The 17,463-nt window shown below is 37.2% G+C and overlaps 2 protein-coding genes across 4 annotated transcripts in view; one reads left to right on the top strand and one right to left on the bottom strand.

Moving 5' to 3' along the window:
- The first annotated feature begins 797 nt into the window (after positions 1-797).
- On the top strand, positions 798-8,097 carry LOC121372737 (orexin receptor type 2-like). 2 transcript variants are annotated; one of them, XM_041499221.1, is made up of 2 exons: positions 798-1,046; positions 6,762-8,097. In XM_041499221.1, exon 2 carries the CDS (start codon positions 6,787-6,789, stop codon positions 8,011-8,013), a length of 1,227 nt encoding a protein of 408 aa, XP_041355155.1. In that variant the 5' UTR covers positions 798-1,046; positions 6,762-6,786; the 3' UTR covers positions 8,014-8,097. The 2 variants fall into 2 exon arrangements, with proteins under 2 accessions (XP_041355155.1, XP_041355154.1); XM_041499220.1 differs by having other exon boundaries at positions 798-1,231.
- A 1,625-nt stretch (positions 8,098-9,722) lies between these two features.
- LOC121372736 (general transcriptional corepressor trfA-like) overlaps positions 9,723-17,463 on the bottom strand; it is a 13,825-nt gene continuing 6,084 nt past the window's right edge. For both annotated transcript variants that reach the window (XM_041499219.1, XM_041499218.1), the window contains exons 4-5: positions 14,922-15,094; positions 9,723-11,842 (exon numbers count right to left, since the gene is read on the bottom strand). In XM_041499219.1, the coding sequence (XP_041355153.1) occupies positions 11,415-11,842; positions 14,922-15,094 (601 nt within the window). In that variant the 3' untranslated portion in view covers positions 9,723-11,414. The remainder of the gene's footprint in view (positions 11,843-14,921; positions 15,095-17,463) is intronic.

The following is a 17,463-nucleotide window of genomic DNA, read 5'->3' as shown; positions in this document are numbered from 1 at the left end:
GTGTGGCCATTATGTAATCATTGCGATGCCTTGTTTGTGTTTTGTGTTTTCTTTTATCAAACCTGCTGTCTAATTATCGAACACATAGAAAACTTTATTGCGTCTTTTTTTTTTCTGTTTCCTTTATTCTTTCTTTTCTCAATATTTATTTCTGTTCATATTTAAATTGCAAAAATAGACTACTGCCGTAATATGTATGTATTTTGGAGAAGTTGTGTAACTTGTGCCTAATCCATTTGTTCTTTAAAAGCAATAAAATATGTTTCAATCAATAAGGGGGCAACCCCCCCCCCCCCCCCCCCCCCCGCCAGACGGGCCCCCAAGACCAAAGACTTCCTTTATATAATTTTTTTTAATAATTATAAAATTAGTTCATTAGTTCATGTAATTTACTTTCTATGTTGAGTTGCCCCCGCCCCCAAGGTATAAACCGGCCCTGATTACCACATACCTCTTGCTGCTATTCGGTAGGAGTAGCTTACGCCTTATGCGATGTCACCATCTTGACAAAGTATGACGATATCAAATTCTAACACGTAACTTCCTAAAAGCTCAATTTATTGAACAGAGATAATTCATCCCCATCATTCATTTGATCATAACTGCAATGTACTAATTTCGGATTTCCCCTGGATCCAAACGTCATAATTATGTTCCCGTCTGTCCGGATTTAAAAGACCGTTCGCCGAGTCATGCCTGTGAAATTACCAATGACATCCTTCTGTTATGACTGGTCGGCGAGTCAACGCGGGAGTTTATGTACCACTGTCCCGTTACGCAGAAAAGCCGCCGTAATAAGCTGATCTGTAAACAGGATCGAGCGACTTCCGGTTTGTCAAACGAGCCGGTTACCTTTGTTCATGGGCTTCTCACATCCGGCCTATTATTTCCCGTGATTTGTTGTTTTCTTACAGTGTGGACGTCTGCGGTTAAGCTAGCGACTGCAAGCGAGGGGTTTATCTTGTCGCAGTTTTGTAAGAGCGCATACATATAGTTTGTCAATTCTAGAATAGTTTTTAGTGGACTGGATCATCAAACAAGTGAAGGTGTGTTTTGTTTCTTGAGAATTATTGACGATGTCTTGCCAGAACGTAGAAAAATATTACTTATAGAAGGAAGACAATGGATATAAAGGCAATGATAGTACAGTTGGTTCAATAATACATGTTAAATATCTAACTAATGCATTTTAGTTAACTATTTTGTGGAAGAATTCAAGACTTTCAAATAGGTAAGTTGTTTATTGAAAAATGTATTGTTTTCAACAGCAGTTTTAAAGTATATATCATATCATATAGTAAACTGTTAACATTATAAATATTAGGTTATTTTGTGTACGTGATATCTAAAAATATATATTAGCACATTCATGTTAGTGAAAATTTACTGACTGCAACCTTTAACTGATAATTTACTAAGGTGATCAGGACCGTAGCTAGGATTTTTTGTTTGGGGGGGGGGGGGGGGGGGGGCAACTGAGTAGTTAATAGTCTAAAACTCCTTAAACAGTTAAGAAGAGAATTTTCTTTAAGTTTCTATAATGCTTTCCCCTGCTAGCTACAGCCCTGGTGATCATTTGTATAAGTAAATGAAATAAGCGAAATATACCATAGCAACTACACTTGTCTCCATTTTGGAAATGCAAAATATTTGTAATTCGGCATCGACAATTTCAATGTAACAGACGTAAAATTAGTGCATTTTTAACGACAGGTTTAACTATATTACGTTACTATATTGATGTTTTACATTTTACTAGTGCTAAGTTTGTTCCAGTTATAACTACTTACGACTATGACATATGAAAATCATTTATCATGTATCATTAACGTCTAGAAAGTTCAGACTGTGTAGGCGACAAAACTTTAAACAATGTTCCGGTTAAATACATAAGTGATGTCGAGTTTCTTCCCGTAGTGTATGTATTCGGTCGCGTTTGTAGGAAATTATGTAAGGGGATCTAAACTGTGGCTAGCGAAGTTTCTTGAGGGGTTCAGACCAAAACGGAAAATTTGCTTTGAGCAGAGGGAGGGGGCTCCTGCACACGCGCCTGGTACATTGTATTAGAGGTTAATATGTGAAATATTTGTTATCGGCGAACTCTAAGATGATTGTTGTCGTTTTAGAGCATTCATTGTTGTCGTTTACTCGGTGGTAGGCAAAAATTCCGTGTTTTGATTAGAGTTGGCTCTGACGGTAGAGAGTGATTTTCACCGGCCTCGGTGGTGTCGTGTTTAGGCCATCGGATTACAGGCTGATAGGTACAGGGTTCGCATCTCGGTACCAGCTCCCACCCAGAGTGAGTTCTTAAGAGCTCAGTTGGTAGGTGTAAGGCCACTACACCCTCCTCTCTCTCTCTCTCTCTCTCTCTCTCACTAACCAATTAACAACTAACCCACTGTCCAGGACAGACAGCCCAGATAGCTGAGGTGTGCCCAGGACAGCGCGCTTGAACCTTAATTGGACATAAACACGAAAATACGTTGAAATGAATTAATGAATAAAGAGAGTTATTACGAGTAACCGTCCAAATGTCCATCTAGCTCTCGAACAGCAGAGTATATGGTTTCCCAAGAATCACTGACAGAAAATATAAAGTACCTATTAAATTATCACGACATAACCACCGAAATAACAGCCATTCAGGCATTAACCTGTTGGCCACTTTCTGTATTTTGCAATAATAGTAGTATTAAAATGAAATGATTTGATTGTAATTTTTATTTTATTTTATATTTATTTTTGTGGGCATGTAATTTAAGTACATTTGTCATGAAATGTGAATAAATATTTTTGTTCATTGCGCCACTTGATATTACCCTTTAACGTGTAACAGACGTATCCACATATCAGATATGATATGAAAAACTCCCTGAAGTAACAGTTTACTAAAGTTTTACCGAGACACATTTTATAACTATATATATGCGGACAGGTGGAGGAATAGATCCAAGTATGAATTTATACTTTGGAAATCTTTTCCCGATCTCTTTGCCGCGTAAAATCGGTTCCGGTGTAATAGCCCAAAATACACACACACACACACACACACACACACACACACACACACACACACACACACACACACACGCCAAACTATACCCGGGGTATAAACTGGACTAGCCCAGAATATACCCCGGGGTATAAAACAAGCTAGCCATACCTCTCATTATGAAAGCAATAGTTGCTTTTCTTTTAAAGCGTTTATTATTATTATTTATTTATTTATTTTGTATACAGGTTAGTAATAAAAATTAGGGATAGGGTTAGGGGTATAAAACAGGCTAGCCCACTTAAACCCCGGGTATAGTTTGGCGGGGGGGGGGGGGGGGGGGGTATATATTTTGGGCTGTTACACCGGGATGATTTACGTAGACGAGCGTAAATGTGCTGCGCGTGTGCAGAGAGAAGAGGGGTCGAAATCTCTCCTGCTCAAAGGGATGTTGTTGGGGTTTTTTGTGGGGGTTTTTTTTTTTTGGGGGGGGGGGGGTAAATGTATTTTTTGGGGAAGCATGAACCGCCCCCACTAACACCCCACCCCACCCCCGTCCCCGAAGCTTCACTCGCCACAGTCTAGACCCAACCCTTGCATCTTTTACTGAATATGCGCCTACGCACCAGTTAATTTCATAATCGAATTTTACGTAACGTATGTAGAAGCGGGTGCAGATAAAAAAACAAAACAACAAAAACAACAAAAAACAAACTGGCGTCGTGGTTAGGCCATCGGTCTACAGGCTGTTAGGTACTGGGTTCGGATCCCAGCCGAGGCATGGGATTTTTAATCCAGATACCGACTCCAAACCCTGAGTGAGTGCTCTGCAAGGCTTCATGGGTAGGTGTAAATCACTTGCACTGACCAATGATCCATAACTGGTTCAGCAAAGGCCATGGTTTGTGCTATCCTGCCTGTGGCTTATGTGGCGACAGTGGGTTTCCTCTAAAAAAAACCAGTGTCAGAATGACCATATGTTTGACGTCCAATAGCCGATGATAAGATAAAAATTCAATGTGCTCTAGTCACGCGTCGTTAAATAAAACAAACTTTGTAAAAAACCCCACCCCAAAACCCCGGTTAAATCTGATCGCGACATAACACGTTACCATTTTAGTATTGGATGATTTATCAAGCCAAAACCTAGCAAGTTAAAGCTAGACTTGAAATTCAGTTCTGCTGATAAACGACAGATGAAGGTTGCACACAAGAACTTATTAAACCAACGTATTATTACAAGTGCTGCCTACAATATTTTATTTATAAGTAGTGGGTAATAAGGACCACGTTCTTCCCTCACACACACTCACACACACACACACACACATACTCTCTCTCTCTCTCTCTCTCTCTCTCTCTCTCTCTCTCTCTCTCTCTCTCTCTCTCTCTCTCTCTCTCTCTCTTATCAGTAATGTACAGGCCTTTAAAACGTCTAGCTGTAAGTAACAAGTGCGCATGACATGAATTAACGAACATTTTCCCACAGATATTGGGTGTGTCTGAACCAAATTAAACTCCCTGTTGTGTTTTGTATTTAGTTTACCATTACAAATGCCAAAGGGGAAAAACGACTGTACGTGTGTATATGTGTAAGTGCATGGGAATGTATGTTACGAAGGTCCACTGTATTGTTGAACTTAATTTCTTGCCACTGGCAGCATACGATGGAGTAAAGGAGGAAGAAACCGCCCTTCCCATACGTTGTCCATCAGTAAAATATCAAGATCATATCACCAAGAATAACATGCGACAACAAACTAAATCTAGCTTATTACACCCCAGTTGTTTTATGTATTCACTGGCATGAGGTGTGACGGGCGATAGGATCTATTCCCTTTTGTGGATATACCTATTTGAAGGAAGGAAATGTTTTATTTAACGACGCACTCAACACATTTTATTTACGGTTATATGGCGTCGGACGTCGGTTAAGGACCACACAGATATTGATGGAGGAAACCCGCTGTCGCCACTTCATGGGCTACTCTTTTCGATTAGCAGCAAGGGATCTTTTATATGCACCATCCCATAGACAGGATAGCACATACCACGACCTTTGACGTACCAGTCGTGGTGCACTAGCTGGAGCGAAAAATAGCCCAATGGGGATCGATCCCAAACCGATCGCACATCAAGTGAGCTCTTTACTATTAGGTTTACGTCTCGCCCACAGCTCAGGTATATCAAAGATCGTGGGATGTCGTTATTTTGTTTAAAAGAAAGGGCAATTAAAAGTCGCTTACCGCTAATCGGTAGCCAATGTGGCAGCAGCGGGTTAATTCGCTCGCTGTATGAACCAAATATTAATTACGTTATCAATTGCTTATCCTGCCCACTCCCTTTTTCGTTATATTTGAATATAAATTTAACTAACTTGTCATAAATGAGTAAGCACACTGAATACATCCCTTTTAATGAATGTTTACTGTGTACTATTAAGCTCGAATTAAATTATATTATCGCTATTGCTACTAGTTCTGTTGAAACAGACAAGAACGCTCTTGCTTTCAAATTACAGACAAACCCGAATGGCGTGCAGGCTCTTTTCTGAAACTTGTATTACGCGAATAAACCACTGCAAACAGATGTGAATTCGGGGATTTGGGGAAGGGGTGTTGAAAATCTTACTTTTCAGTAATACTTAAGTACTCACCATTTCAAGCAAACTAATAAAACATGGCCTACTGTAGCACACGCTAGTAGTTAAAAATCTTAGATTCACTCCATTAAGAGTGTAATTATTTTGTTTCATATAGGTTAAAGCAGTAATGTTTTTATTGGAATTTATACATCAACAGAAATATAACTGTTTGTTTTATAGTATGCAGAAACGAGTTTTATGTTTTTTATGAATATATCGCTAGAAAATGTTTCCGGTATATTCGCACACAAATTATTTAGATGTGTAGTAATGTATGTATTTTGGCGCCAGCAAACGATTATAGGTTATCGTTAACGACTTAAGTGTCCGATCAAGAACTGAAGGCGGGGAAGTCAGCATATGTATAAGTTATTGAAAACATACACACCTTTTTATCATCTGTTTGAATTTTTCTTCCTCTGCCAGCAAATACACTTCTAGTATTGGAAAAAGGCAGGGCCTGTTAGAATGTTTTTTGTTGGGGTTTTGGGGTTGTTTTTTTACCGTACTTTAAAGGGTAAAGTTACATTCCAACATTAGTGGAAGTAAGTTTTCTTAGCATTACAACTTTTCCTTAAAACCTGGTTTTTGCTGATATTTACAAAACATAGAATACTACATTCGTGTCCGTTAGATACAACACTTATCTTACAACTCGTATGATAAATGACATCTAACGACCACTCGTGTAGTACTCTCTCCTTTACGATCAAAGGCCGTGGTATGTGCTATCCTGCCTGTGGGATGGTGTATATAAAAGAGCCGTTGCTACTGACGGAAAATGTAAGGTTTCCTCTCTTAGACTGTATGTCAAAATGACCAAATGTTTGACATCCAGTAGTCGATGATTAACAAATCAATGTGCTTTAGACGTGTCGTTAAACAAAACAAACTTTAACTTTTAACTTTACGATTATTCCTAGGACTAAACCATTGCCATTTAAAAAATATATACATATATTTACTTAAACAAAAGTGATTACATCTTCCCTAAAGTACAAATATATTGGACGCAGAACACTAAGAATAGTATTCTGTATTACGTTTGTTTGTAAAGCAACGGACAGGATTTAATTATTACATGTTTTACCAATAAATTAATTCTTTGCTTTTACTTTTCACCAGGTTTCTTCCCTCTGACGCAAATACCATGAACGAGTTAATCAACAACAACAACGTATCTGTTGAAAATGACATCAGCAGAGAAGGCGCCTTGAGAGATGACATTTTGTCCTTGAACCAAAAGAAATCTTTTATGTTTCTGCCTGTCATAATTTATTTGGTTATCCTCATGCTGTGCGGAATTGTGGGTAACGGACTAGTGTGTTACGTCTACAGGTGGCGCTTCAGACGGACTACGTCCAATTTCTTTATCCTATTTCTGGCCATTGTGGACTTGCTTAGCTGTTGCCTGGGAATGCCATTCGAGGTGTCTGACTTACTTCTGCCCTATATGTTCGACGCACCAGCAGCCTGCAAGATTCTTCGCTTTGTGGAGACGTGGACCATCAGTGCCTCGGGTTTGACTCTCGTATGTGTCGCCTTTGACAGATACTACAAACTCTGCAAACCTTTAAGACGCTTCACGATTTTAAAAGCCAAGGTATTTTGCAGCGTTGCAGTCTCCATAGCTCTGTTGATGGCACTTCCTGCGCTTGCGCTGTTCGGCAGAAGAAGTTTGACCACTGGTGTAGCAGACGTGAATGGAACCGAGTGTTCTATTGACGATCACATGGTTCACACACCTTTGGCGATCATTTATTACGGCTCCCTCATGTTGACTTTCATCTTTACGTTCTCTTGCTTATTGACGCTGTACATAATCATAGGCGTGTGTTTGCACAGAAGAAATAAATTAACGATCGGAGAACAAATTACGTTAAAGACGGACTACCCAAGAACTCATAGATTTGTTCAAAACCAGACTCAGAAAACGTGTCACTCTGAGTCTAGCACTGAAGACAATTCCAAAACAACGGAGAATGCACCCAAACAGTTACATGACAACAAGACTTCCCGTGATTCGAATAGATTAACGAAAACACCATCATTGATTCGCAAAGAAAATGGCCATCAGCACAAAATGGGAACTGTGTCTTTAAAAACCACGCGTCTCACGGCAATATTTTTTACAGTTTCTGTGGCATTTGTGATCAGTTTTTTACCTTACCTTATTGTCAACATTATGAAGGTCACAAAAGTGGCTTTTGATCCATTTCGATCAGATACTGTTGAGATTGTATACAACTTTTGTGTGAGATCATATTTCATCAATAATGTTATTAATCCGTTTATTTACAGTATTTTAAATGTTAATTTCAGAAAAGAGTGCAAATACGTTTTTAAGAAACTTTTTAAATCGTGTCATAACAAATAATATGACAAAAGCATAACATTTCAAGCAATTTGTATGCAACTACTTATGTATATATATATATATATTAAAACTATATATATATTACCAAGGTATTTGTTGTCACTGATAATAGTTGTGTATTTGTCGCCTTCGATCTATCCTTGATTATATTTTCATAACTTACTCATTTAGAATAAATCATCCGCATTAATATTCTTACTGCCGAACGTCATTCTTTCATGCCCATTGATGGGGGGGGGGGGGGGGGGGGGGGGGGGGGGGGGGGGGGGCGTAACCCAGTCGTAAAGCGCTCGCTTGATTCGTGGTCGGTCTGGGATCGGCCTCCGTCGGTCGGCCCGTTGGGCTATTTCTCGTTCCAATCAGTGTACCACGACCGGCATATCAAAGGCCGTGGTATGTGCTGTCCTGTGCGGGATGGTGCATATAAAAGATCCCTTGCTACTGTTGGAAAAATGTAGCGTTTTTTTTTAGACTATATATAAGAATTATCACATGTTTGACATCCAGTAGCCGATGATTAATAAATCAATGTGCTCTAGTGGTGTCGTTAAACAGAACAATCTTTAACTTTGATGTTCTTTGGCTGCATGCGCTAAACTATGATGAATATTAAAAATAGTCTCCACGTTAAAGGGACTGTCCTGTGTTTCCAGCCATTTAATTGTAACATGTTTGCGACAAACAGATCTTTTTTGAGGACTAACATTATATATTTAAGATAGTTTACTGTTTAGAATATCAATATCTGTAGAAACAAGGTGTTTGTTGCCCTAATTTCGTCAGTAGCACAAACCAGGTTTTGTAAGTAGGAAAAAATATATGTTACGAAGAAAATGAATAATGACTGCTACAAACGTTTGCACAACACCGCAAACACACTAGATATACACACTGATATTCTAAACAAGATAATGTATATTTAATATGTTATTTTACTAGCTATAAAGGTAATTCTGTTTTGCTGAGGCTCAAAACTATTTACAACGATCCAAAATGAGCAACTAAATGAATATCTAGAAGGAAAAAAAATATCTTAACTGAAGCCCAGACAGCCTTTCGACAACCTATTCCACAACTGACCACCTGTTTAATAGTTATTCTTTAATAGAAGTTTTAAAATGAAGAAAAACATATTCTGTACCTTTGTTGATTTTCAAAAGGTATTTGATACGGTATTTAGAAGCTTCCTTTGGCAAAACTTATTAAACTTTAATATAAATGGAAATTCCTTATAATTATCGAAAAAAATGTATAATTGATCAGTTAAATAGCGAATGCCATGGATATTATTTTTCCAAGATATAGTTTTTGCTATTGCCAGGGTTGATTTACAACATATTATTAATATGTTTTGTCAGTATGTAAATTCACTGAAACTGCGGATTTCACTCTTTTATTTTTATTTGTAGATTACACAGTTAAGTACCATATACTTATGTACATAAAACACGTATTTTATTTTATTCATTCAATCAAACGTTTATTCAACATACATACAATTAAACAAATCGGTAACACGTACATTTGTATTTATAAAGAAATATTGAAAAATGATTTCAAGTAAGAATATTGTTACATTCATCAGACCATTTTTATATATCCAACCATGAAGCGCTAAACGTTGTTACACTGAGTAACTATTGACGAATATCAAACACATGAAGAGGATTGCTTTATGTTTGAGAGAGAGAGAGAGAGAGAGAGAGAGAGAGAGAGAGAGAGAGAGAGAGAGAGAGAGAGAGAGAGAGAGAGAGAGAGAGAGAGAGAGAGAGAGAGAGAGAGAGAGAGAGAGAGAGATTAGCATCATCTTATAAACTAATATACATTGGCTATCCATACACACTTGCACCATATCTTAGCAATATAAATATTTATACACTCTTTACAAGCTATAATAAAACCCAGAATATGTACACAAAGATGTTAAAGAGAAATAAGAAAAGATGTGAACATACTGACCAAGACCGGTATCGAAAATGTGTGGTGACGATATGTGCTTCATATGGAATTAAAATTAGAAATCTACTGTACGACAGTCTACATCAAAACAAACTCAACATTTATTGAAGTGAATAATACGAACATTGATTACTTTTATGTCTGGCACGTTTCTTCAAAACATGTATTAGTAGTAGGCCATTTTTGTTACAAACCCAAGATGAACAAACACACCGGCCATTGGTATGACCAAGTGTCGAGCAAAGGCCAATTAAACACACACACACACATACACACACACACACACACACACACACACACACACACGCACACACATATATATATATATATATATATATATATATATATATATATATATATATATATATATATATATATCTTAAAACAGACGGCTAGTAGTAGAAGTTTATTTACTTTATGTGGATCATCAGCACACTATTATATACAAAACATACAATCATCAACATAAATAAGTGAATGTGTATTTGGAGGATGGGCAGTTATACATATTGTGATCTTAAATGTAAAGCACATTTTGAATATTTTCCAAGGTTACAAAGTTGTTTACTATTCTGAACAGACAGAAATTGTATTCATTTAAAAACAAATGGTTTTAACCAGCTAATACTTTTAAATTCCAGACTTGCTAAGTGATCCGGATTTTAAAAACCATTTTTCTTGTCATTTGGGTACAGTAGGCTTTAAACATAGAGAGGAAATAAATGATGTAATTCAACAATATGAAATTTGAATCAAACTTTGTGGATACCACTATGCTCGAAATCCCCCCCCCCCCCCCCCAATCACAAAAAAGAAAACAAAAACAAACAAACAAACAAAAACAAAAAATTAAAAACACCGACCAACCAAACAAACAAAAAACCCAACAAAACAAAACAAACAAAAAACCAAAAAAACCAACACATTTTTGGTTATTTTCATTATACATGTATAAAATATATTTTCTAGTACATTTTAAATGTTCTTGGTGTAACAACATATTTTTGTCATAAACCATCAGTTATCAGGTATAAAAGTAACCATTTAGATGTACCCCAACCCCGCCTCAAGCGATGCCACAATGTTATCGAAATATGAGGATTTTAGTGTACTGTGCTGTTATATTTTGTTAAATATAGCTAAAACTCTTGGATAGAGGAATAATGACAACCGCCATTGACCGTCAAACATGTTTTTGTTTCTGTTTTGTAGACATATCAAACTAAATAGAAAATCCCTGTATGAAAATTTGCATCGAGTAGTTTGATCTTTTTACCACCACACCATACGCCCCCCCCCCCCCCCCCCCCCCCCCCCACCCCCACCCCCAGCCTGCAGTGGTGTAGACCATCTTTCTGTACCTGTAAACACACTACAATCCATGATACTATCTTCGTGTCGACAGTCTGTCGTTTAAAAGTTCTATCGTTCAAGAGATCATGTTACTGATAGTGCTGTGGATTAACCCCGGGAGGCACCTTCTGCTGTTGTTGAAACTGCTGCTGATTGGGCGGGTGTGGCTGATACTGTTGATTTGGTGGCTGATACTGTTGGTTTGGTGGCTGATACTGTTGGTTTGGTGGTGGATACTGATTTGGTTGTTGTTGAAACTGTTGTTGATTTGGTTGTGCGGGTGGCTGGTTATACTGGGCTTGGTTCTGAAACTGCTGCTGTTGTGGTGGGTGTTGCTGATTTTGGTTCTGCATAGGCTGGTTTTGGTACTGTTGTTGTTGTTGATGATGTTGTTGTTGTCTTGCCATGTGTTCACGCATGCGTACTTCATCGCGCCGTCTGGCCGAGATGTATTCTGGGTAACTTATGTAACCGTCCCTGTCTACGTCATCTTCCAAAAGGACTTTATCAATGATCACTAAAAAATATAATTTTATTTTCACGTGAAACAAATGTTTAATGTTTATTTTAACAAAATAAATAATAATAATTTTAAAAAATAATAATAAACTGTAATTAAAATTTCATAAATGGCTATCAGGCATTAAATCCTACTGGCGTTAGAGATACAGTAATCGAGACGGTGCCTTTCAGCCCCTAGTTCAGCCAGCAAATGTTTCGCAAACGTTGTCGAACAATATGATTGGTTCCCGACATGGCCATTTGGTTTACCGTGAAGCGCATAAACCAGACTAGCGGATGTTTTTCTGCTCGGTCTGGGTGAACTCGGCCCATGTTTCATAAACACACGATTTCAGTTCAACCGGAAGTGACTAGGTTTTGTCTGTCTGTCTGTCCGTCCGTCTATCCGTCTGTCCCACATATAGTTTTCTGGACTTTCTTTTTTACAGTGTGATCTACATAACGCTCAGATACTGTGCTGACATTTTGTGCATAACTTTATCATGTAAAGTTACAGAACAAGTTTGACTTCCTTGGAGATTTACCCATGCTTAACATAGTTATGGCCTTTGAACTCAAGATATTCAAACATATGTCAGTCAGGGGACATGTATTGCTTTAGCAGTACTCTCATAATGTTCATACATAGAGAATACTAAACGAGCTTGCCTGTCATACCATTTTCATAAAATGAATGAACAGTTTTGGTAACACTGTTCACGAGTTTCATAAAAATGGTATGATAGGTAAGCTAGTTTAGTATTTTATTTATTACAAACCAACTACAAACAAGCCGCAACGCAGCATATGTCGAGACTTTTTTTTTTATTATTTGAATTTTTTTTTTTCATTTTTGGTCACATTTTCACAGTATATATATATTTTTATACATACATAAACAGATCAAAATTAATATAATATAAAATAAAACAACAAACCTCTTGCCAACTCGTCATTGAACCTCACTCAGTACTAAACACTCAAAATTTCTTATACATGTATATATGGTAATAAATACTTAGATACTATCAGTGGCGGATGACGTAGAGATATTTATTCAAACAACTTATGGTATCTTTTAATAAATGCATTATATTTCATTTTATTGGAATACATTTTTTTTTCTAATATATAATAAGAATGTATATGAATTTTTTATATTTCAATATCTAGTGATTTCTTCAGAAATTTTGAACTATATATAAATTGCTTTGTCAAAAGAGCAATAATGTCAATTATGATATTGTTCTTTGAGTGGCCAAGAAGAAAACTGGTACGAGAGAAGATAACTATAATGTCTGCAGCTTCTTTTATCCATTGCTCGACTTGTTTAATTAAATTTTGGACGTGTACACAATAAAAAAAAAAATGCGTATATGTGCATATGTCGAGACTTACTACACGTTATTTTTCTACGAATTGGGTCAGCAAAAAAGGTTTGTTTGTTTTATTTAACGACACCTTTAGAGCATATTAATTTATTAATCATCAGCTATTAGATGTCAAACATTTGGTAATTTTGACATATAGTCTTAGAGACGAAACCCGCTACATTTTCCCATTAGTAGTAAGTGATTTCTTTTATATGCGTCATCCCACAGACATGATAGCACATGCCATGGCCTTTGATATACCATTCGTGGTGCACTGGCTCGCACGAGAACTAGCTCAATGAGTCCATCGACGGAGGTCTTTCCTGGACCGACTGCGCATCAGCGAGCGCTTTACCACTGGGCTACGTCCCGTCCCTGGATCAGCAAGTGATCTACATCTCGCTCACGTTACGCCAATATTACACTAGTTAGATATTGAATGATTGTTATGACATGAGCAATATCTTGCACTGGTGTGTTATAAATAGAGAATACTACATAAGTGTCTGTTAGATACAATTTACCTTACAACGAGTTGTTATAACGCGAGTTAGATACATGTTTAAACAACGAGTTGTAAGATAGGCCTAAATGGTATCTAACGGACAAGAATGTAGTATTATATTTCTTACACATCCACAAACAACAGTTTTAAACCAATTTAAACGTCTTTTCCAACTACAAGATGTTTATAGTCCATTGCTTGTAGCTTACTTACGCATCACAGACAAATCAGTTTCACGTTAATCTATTTCGACCGTGCTTTTTTGTTTGTTAATGGGTGGTATGGCTGTCGCGACCGGGACACCATGCAGCCAGTCGTATGTCTTTAAATTGATATCACACATAAGTGATAGGTGCTATTATGAATGGTTTTCTTCAGACAGAATGTCAACGGGCAAAATGTCAGTGGAAAAAAGGTCTACCATTAATGTGGTATCTGGGTCAAATTGTCAATGTATGTGTATGTGCATAAGCGTACGTGACGTGTGGGGGGGGGGGGGGGAGTACTGGAGCAAAACTTCAAATTCGGGCAAAAACGATATAGATACTCGGGGGAAATGTGCTAACCTGAGACCTTTTTACCATGTATTACCATTATTCTACCCTCAAAATTAGTTGTAATTCATGTAAAAATGCGTAGTGATTCGTTTGCAACCCTATATAACTGTTTGGTAGTAATGCTAATATGAATAAACAACGTAATCCAGATTCGGGCATTTTTGTTTAATTCGAGCAAAAGCCAACCTGCCCCACAACACAAATGGGAGCCCGTACGCCTATGGGTGCGTTCGTGTGGGATTATGCTTTTTAAGATGGAAATATTTACGGGACTGAAGAATTTCAATAGTCCGAAAGTTAAGTTACTGACATTTAAACAAAACATTTCCACCATCCATGTTGGTCCCTTATTGAGAAAATCATAGACACGTTTAGTGTTACCATTGATATTTAAACCACTGACAGGGGCGGAACAGTGTAAAAAATTGTGGTACGGCTCGTGGTTGCCAGACTCGCCTTTCAAATTACTTGTACGGACATTTTCACAGATATAACAAATATACACCCCCCCCCCCCCCAACCCCACCCACACACACACAAAAGTGGTACGGCCATGCCGTACCTCTTTGAAAAGTGGTACGGCCATGTACTGTCTGCGCCACCCCTGCATTTTGTCCTTCATCCGTTCTTTCCAAGGGGTGACTAAGAAAAGTGACTTACTCGTGAACCTGGGAAGCAGTTCGCTTTCCTGTTGTTTGCGGAGCTCCTCGATCTGCTCGGGAGTCTGTTTGGTGTGCTCCGCCGGCATCGGTGGCATGGGGGGCATCATGTGCATCAACGCCTTCAGTATCTCCAGTCCGTCCAGCCGCGTGTCGTTGTTGGTGTCGTGCAGGCTGGCGTAATTTTAACACAACACAGTGTATTAGACTGATTTGTATTTAAATTATATTAAACACAGTACTGCATTGTATTTAAATTATATTAAACACAGTACTGAATTGTATTTAAATTATATTAAACACAGTGCATTATACTGAATTGTATTTAAATTATATTAAACACAGTACATTATACTGAATGGTTTTTAAATTATATTAAACAAATTGGATTATACTGATTTGTATTTAAATTATATTAAATACAGTACATAGTAATCATCATGAATTATATTTGAAGTATATGAAACAAACTGATACTGAATTATATTTATATTAAATTAAATACAGTACACAGTAAATTGTACTGAATTATATGAAATTAAATACAGTACGCAGTACATTACAGTGAATTTTATTTATATTAAGTACTACAGTATGTAATAAAATACACTAAAATATATTTAAAAGATACTAAAAACAGTACAAAGTAAATTATATAGAATTACACTTAAATTATTTAAATAAATTATAGTGAAATATATTTAAAATGATATAAACTACAGTAAGCAGTAAATTAGGTGAATTATATTTAAATTTTAATTAAATACAGAACGGAGCAAATATACAGAATTATACTTAAATTAAACACAATATGTTTACCCATGGGTCAACATGGAAAAATGGACTCGGCGTTCTATAAAAAGTTTGCTACCCAAAATCATATCTCCATATATTTAGGATCACAACCTAGGTGGACAACCTTGCCAACAACCCACTGGAATTGTGTAGGTCTCTGTTAAACATGACGCCTCTTTGCGAAATTCGCGCAGTGCTTTCCACTTGCCTAATAGTCAGTCTTAGATTTGGTCTCTTTTTAAAAAGTGTTCACTTAAGTTGATTCGAAATAAATGTCTTCCAAGGAATTCGATGGTGCTATTTGATTTTTGATAACATGAGTCCAACATGACCCCTCGGACCACCCAATTATATGATTGGGGGGGGGGGGGGGGGGGGTAGCATAAAACCACTTATACACAACTATGTATATGTAAATATTGGTCGATTTGGGGAATTTTTGTGTTGATTTATATCAATTCAAGAATGGCCAGTTCGATTAAATAATTTTCAAAATCCAAAATGGCCACCATACTTCTTATTGGTGAAATTTTCTAATGGGTTCACCAAATCCATTTCCAATCATCTTAATATTTTTATCTTATACATTTATTGCCACAGTTTTGTAGCAGTGATTTGATTAGAATTGATATTCTTCGTGATTCGCATCTTTCTGCCTTCGCGTTACACCATGTCCATTACGCTTGTAATTCGTTACCTTTGTGCATTTATCAAAATGGGAGGGGGGGGGGGGGACGGGACGTAGCCCAGTGGTACAGCGTTCGCTCGATGCGCGGTCGGTGTGGGATCGATCCCCGTCGGTGGGCCCATTGAGCTATTTCTCGTTCCAGCCAGTGCCCCACGACTGGTATATCAAAAGCCGTGGTATGGTCCATAACCATATGTCTGACGCCATATAACCGTAAATAAAATGTGTTGAGTGCGTCGTTAAATAAAACATTTCTTTCTTTCTCAAAATGTTGAGTGCAGCCAAATAATGCTTCACTAGCACAAACTCAACAGACCACCTGTCTTCTTAGAGAATTTGTCGATGGATACTTCCATGATCTGATCCACTGGTATTTGCATGATTATCACCACTCAGAGAGCTTTTGGAACTTTTCATTCAAGAGTTTTTAATTAAAAAAATAGGGATTTAGATCTTTTGAATATTTCTCATTTCTACGTAAAAGCAAAACATCGTAATTGGCACCGGTAAACTGTTTCAAGGAATCCTTCCCCATTTCCTGTATGTTTTAAGTGGGCCATATTTAGGAGATCCATATTTCTGTGATGAGTGCATCCATGTGGCCATTCCTCCAGGGTGTCGATATTAGTGCTTAATTGTTTACTACCGTATCACGTATATGTGATTCCTGTTCCTGGTTCACACTTTAATAGGTAATTTCTGCAGAAACATTCTCACTTTCCATATTGTTAAAACTATCTCAGTCTTCTGACAAGTTTGTAGTCATTAGGAGCTGGATGAGGGGCAAGTCAACAAAAATCTATCTAAACATGATCTTAGGAGTGCCAGTTTAAAACAATTTCCCTTATGAAATTTGCAAAAACAAAAAAAGTGAAGGTTAAAAAACATTTTCATAATTTATGAATCTAAAAACAAATTTCCACAAAAACTAATTAATTATTATAATTTATGAATCTACTACTAGATCGTCGACAAATTTCCTCATTGATTAGGTCAGTTATCAACTATTTCCCAATAAAATTCAGTATATTTATAGGCATAATTTTAAACTCTAGGTATC

The sequence above is a fragment of the Gigantopelta aegis genome, chromosome 4 (genome assembly GCF_016097555.1).
Source record: "Gigantopelta aegis isolate Gae_Host chromosome 4, Gae_host_genome, whole genome shotgun sequence".
Taxonomy (NCBI): Eukaryota; Metazoa; Mollusca; class Gastropoda; order Neomphalida; family Peltospiridae; genus Gigantopelta; species Gigantopelta aegis.
This window is presented reverse-complemented; position numbering and strand designations above follow the sequence as displayed.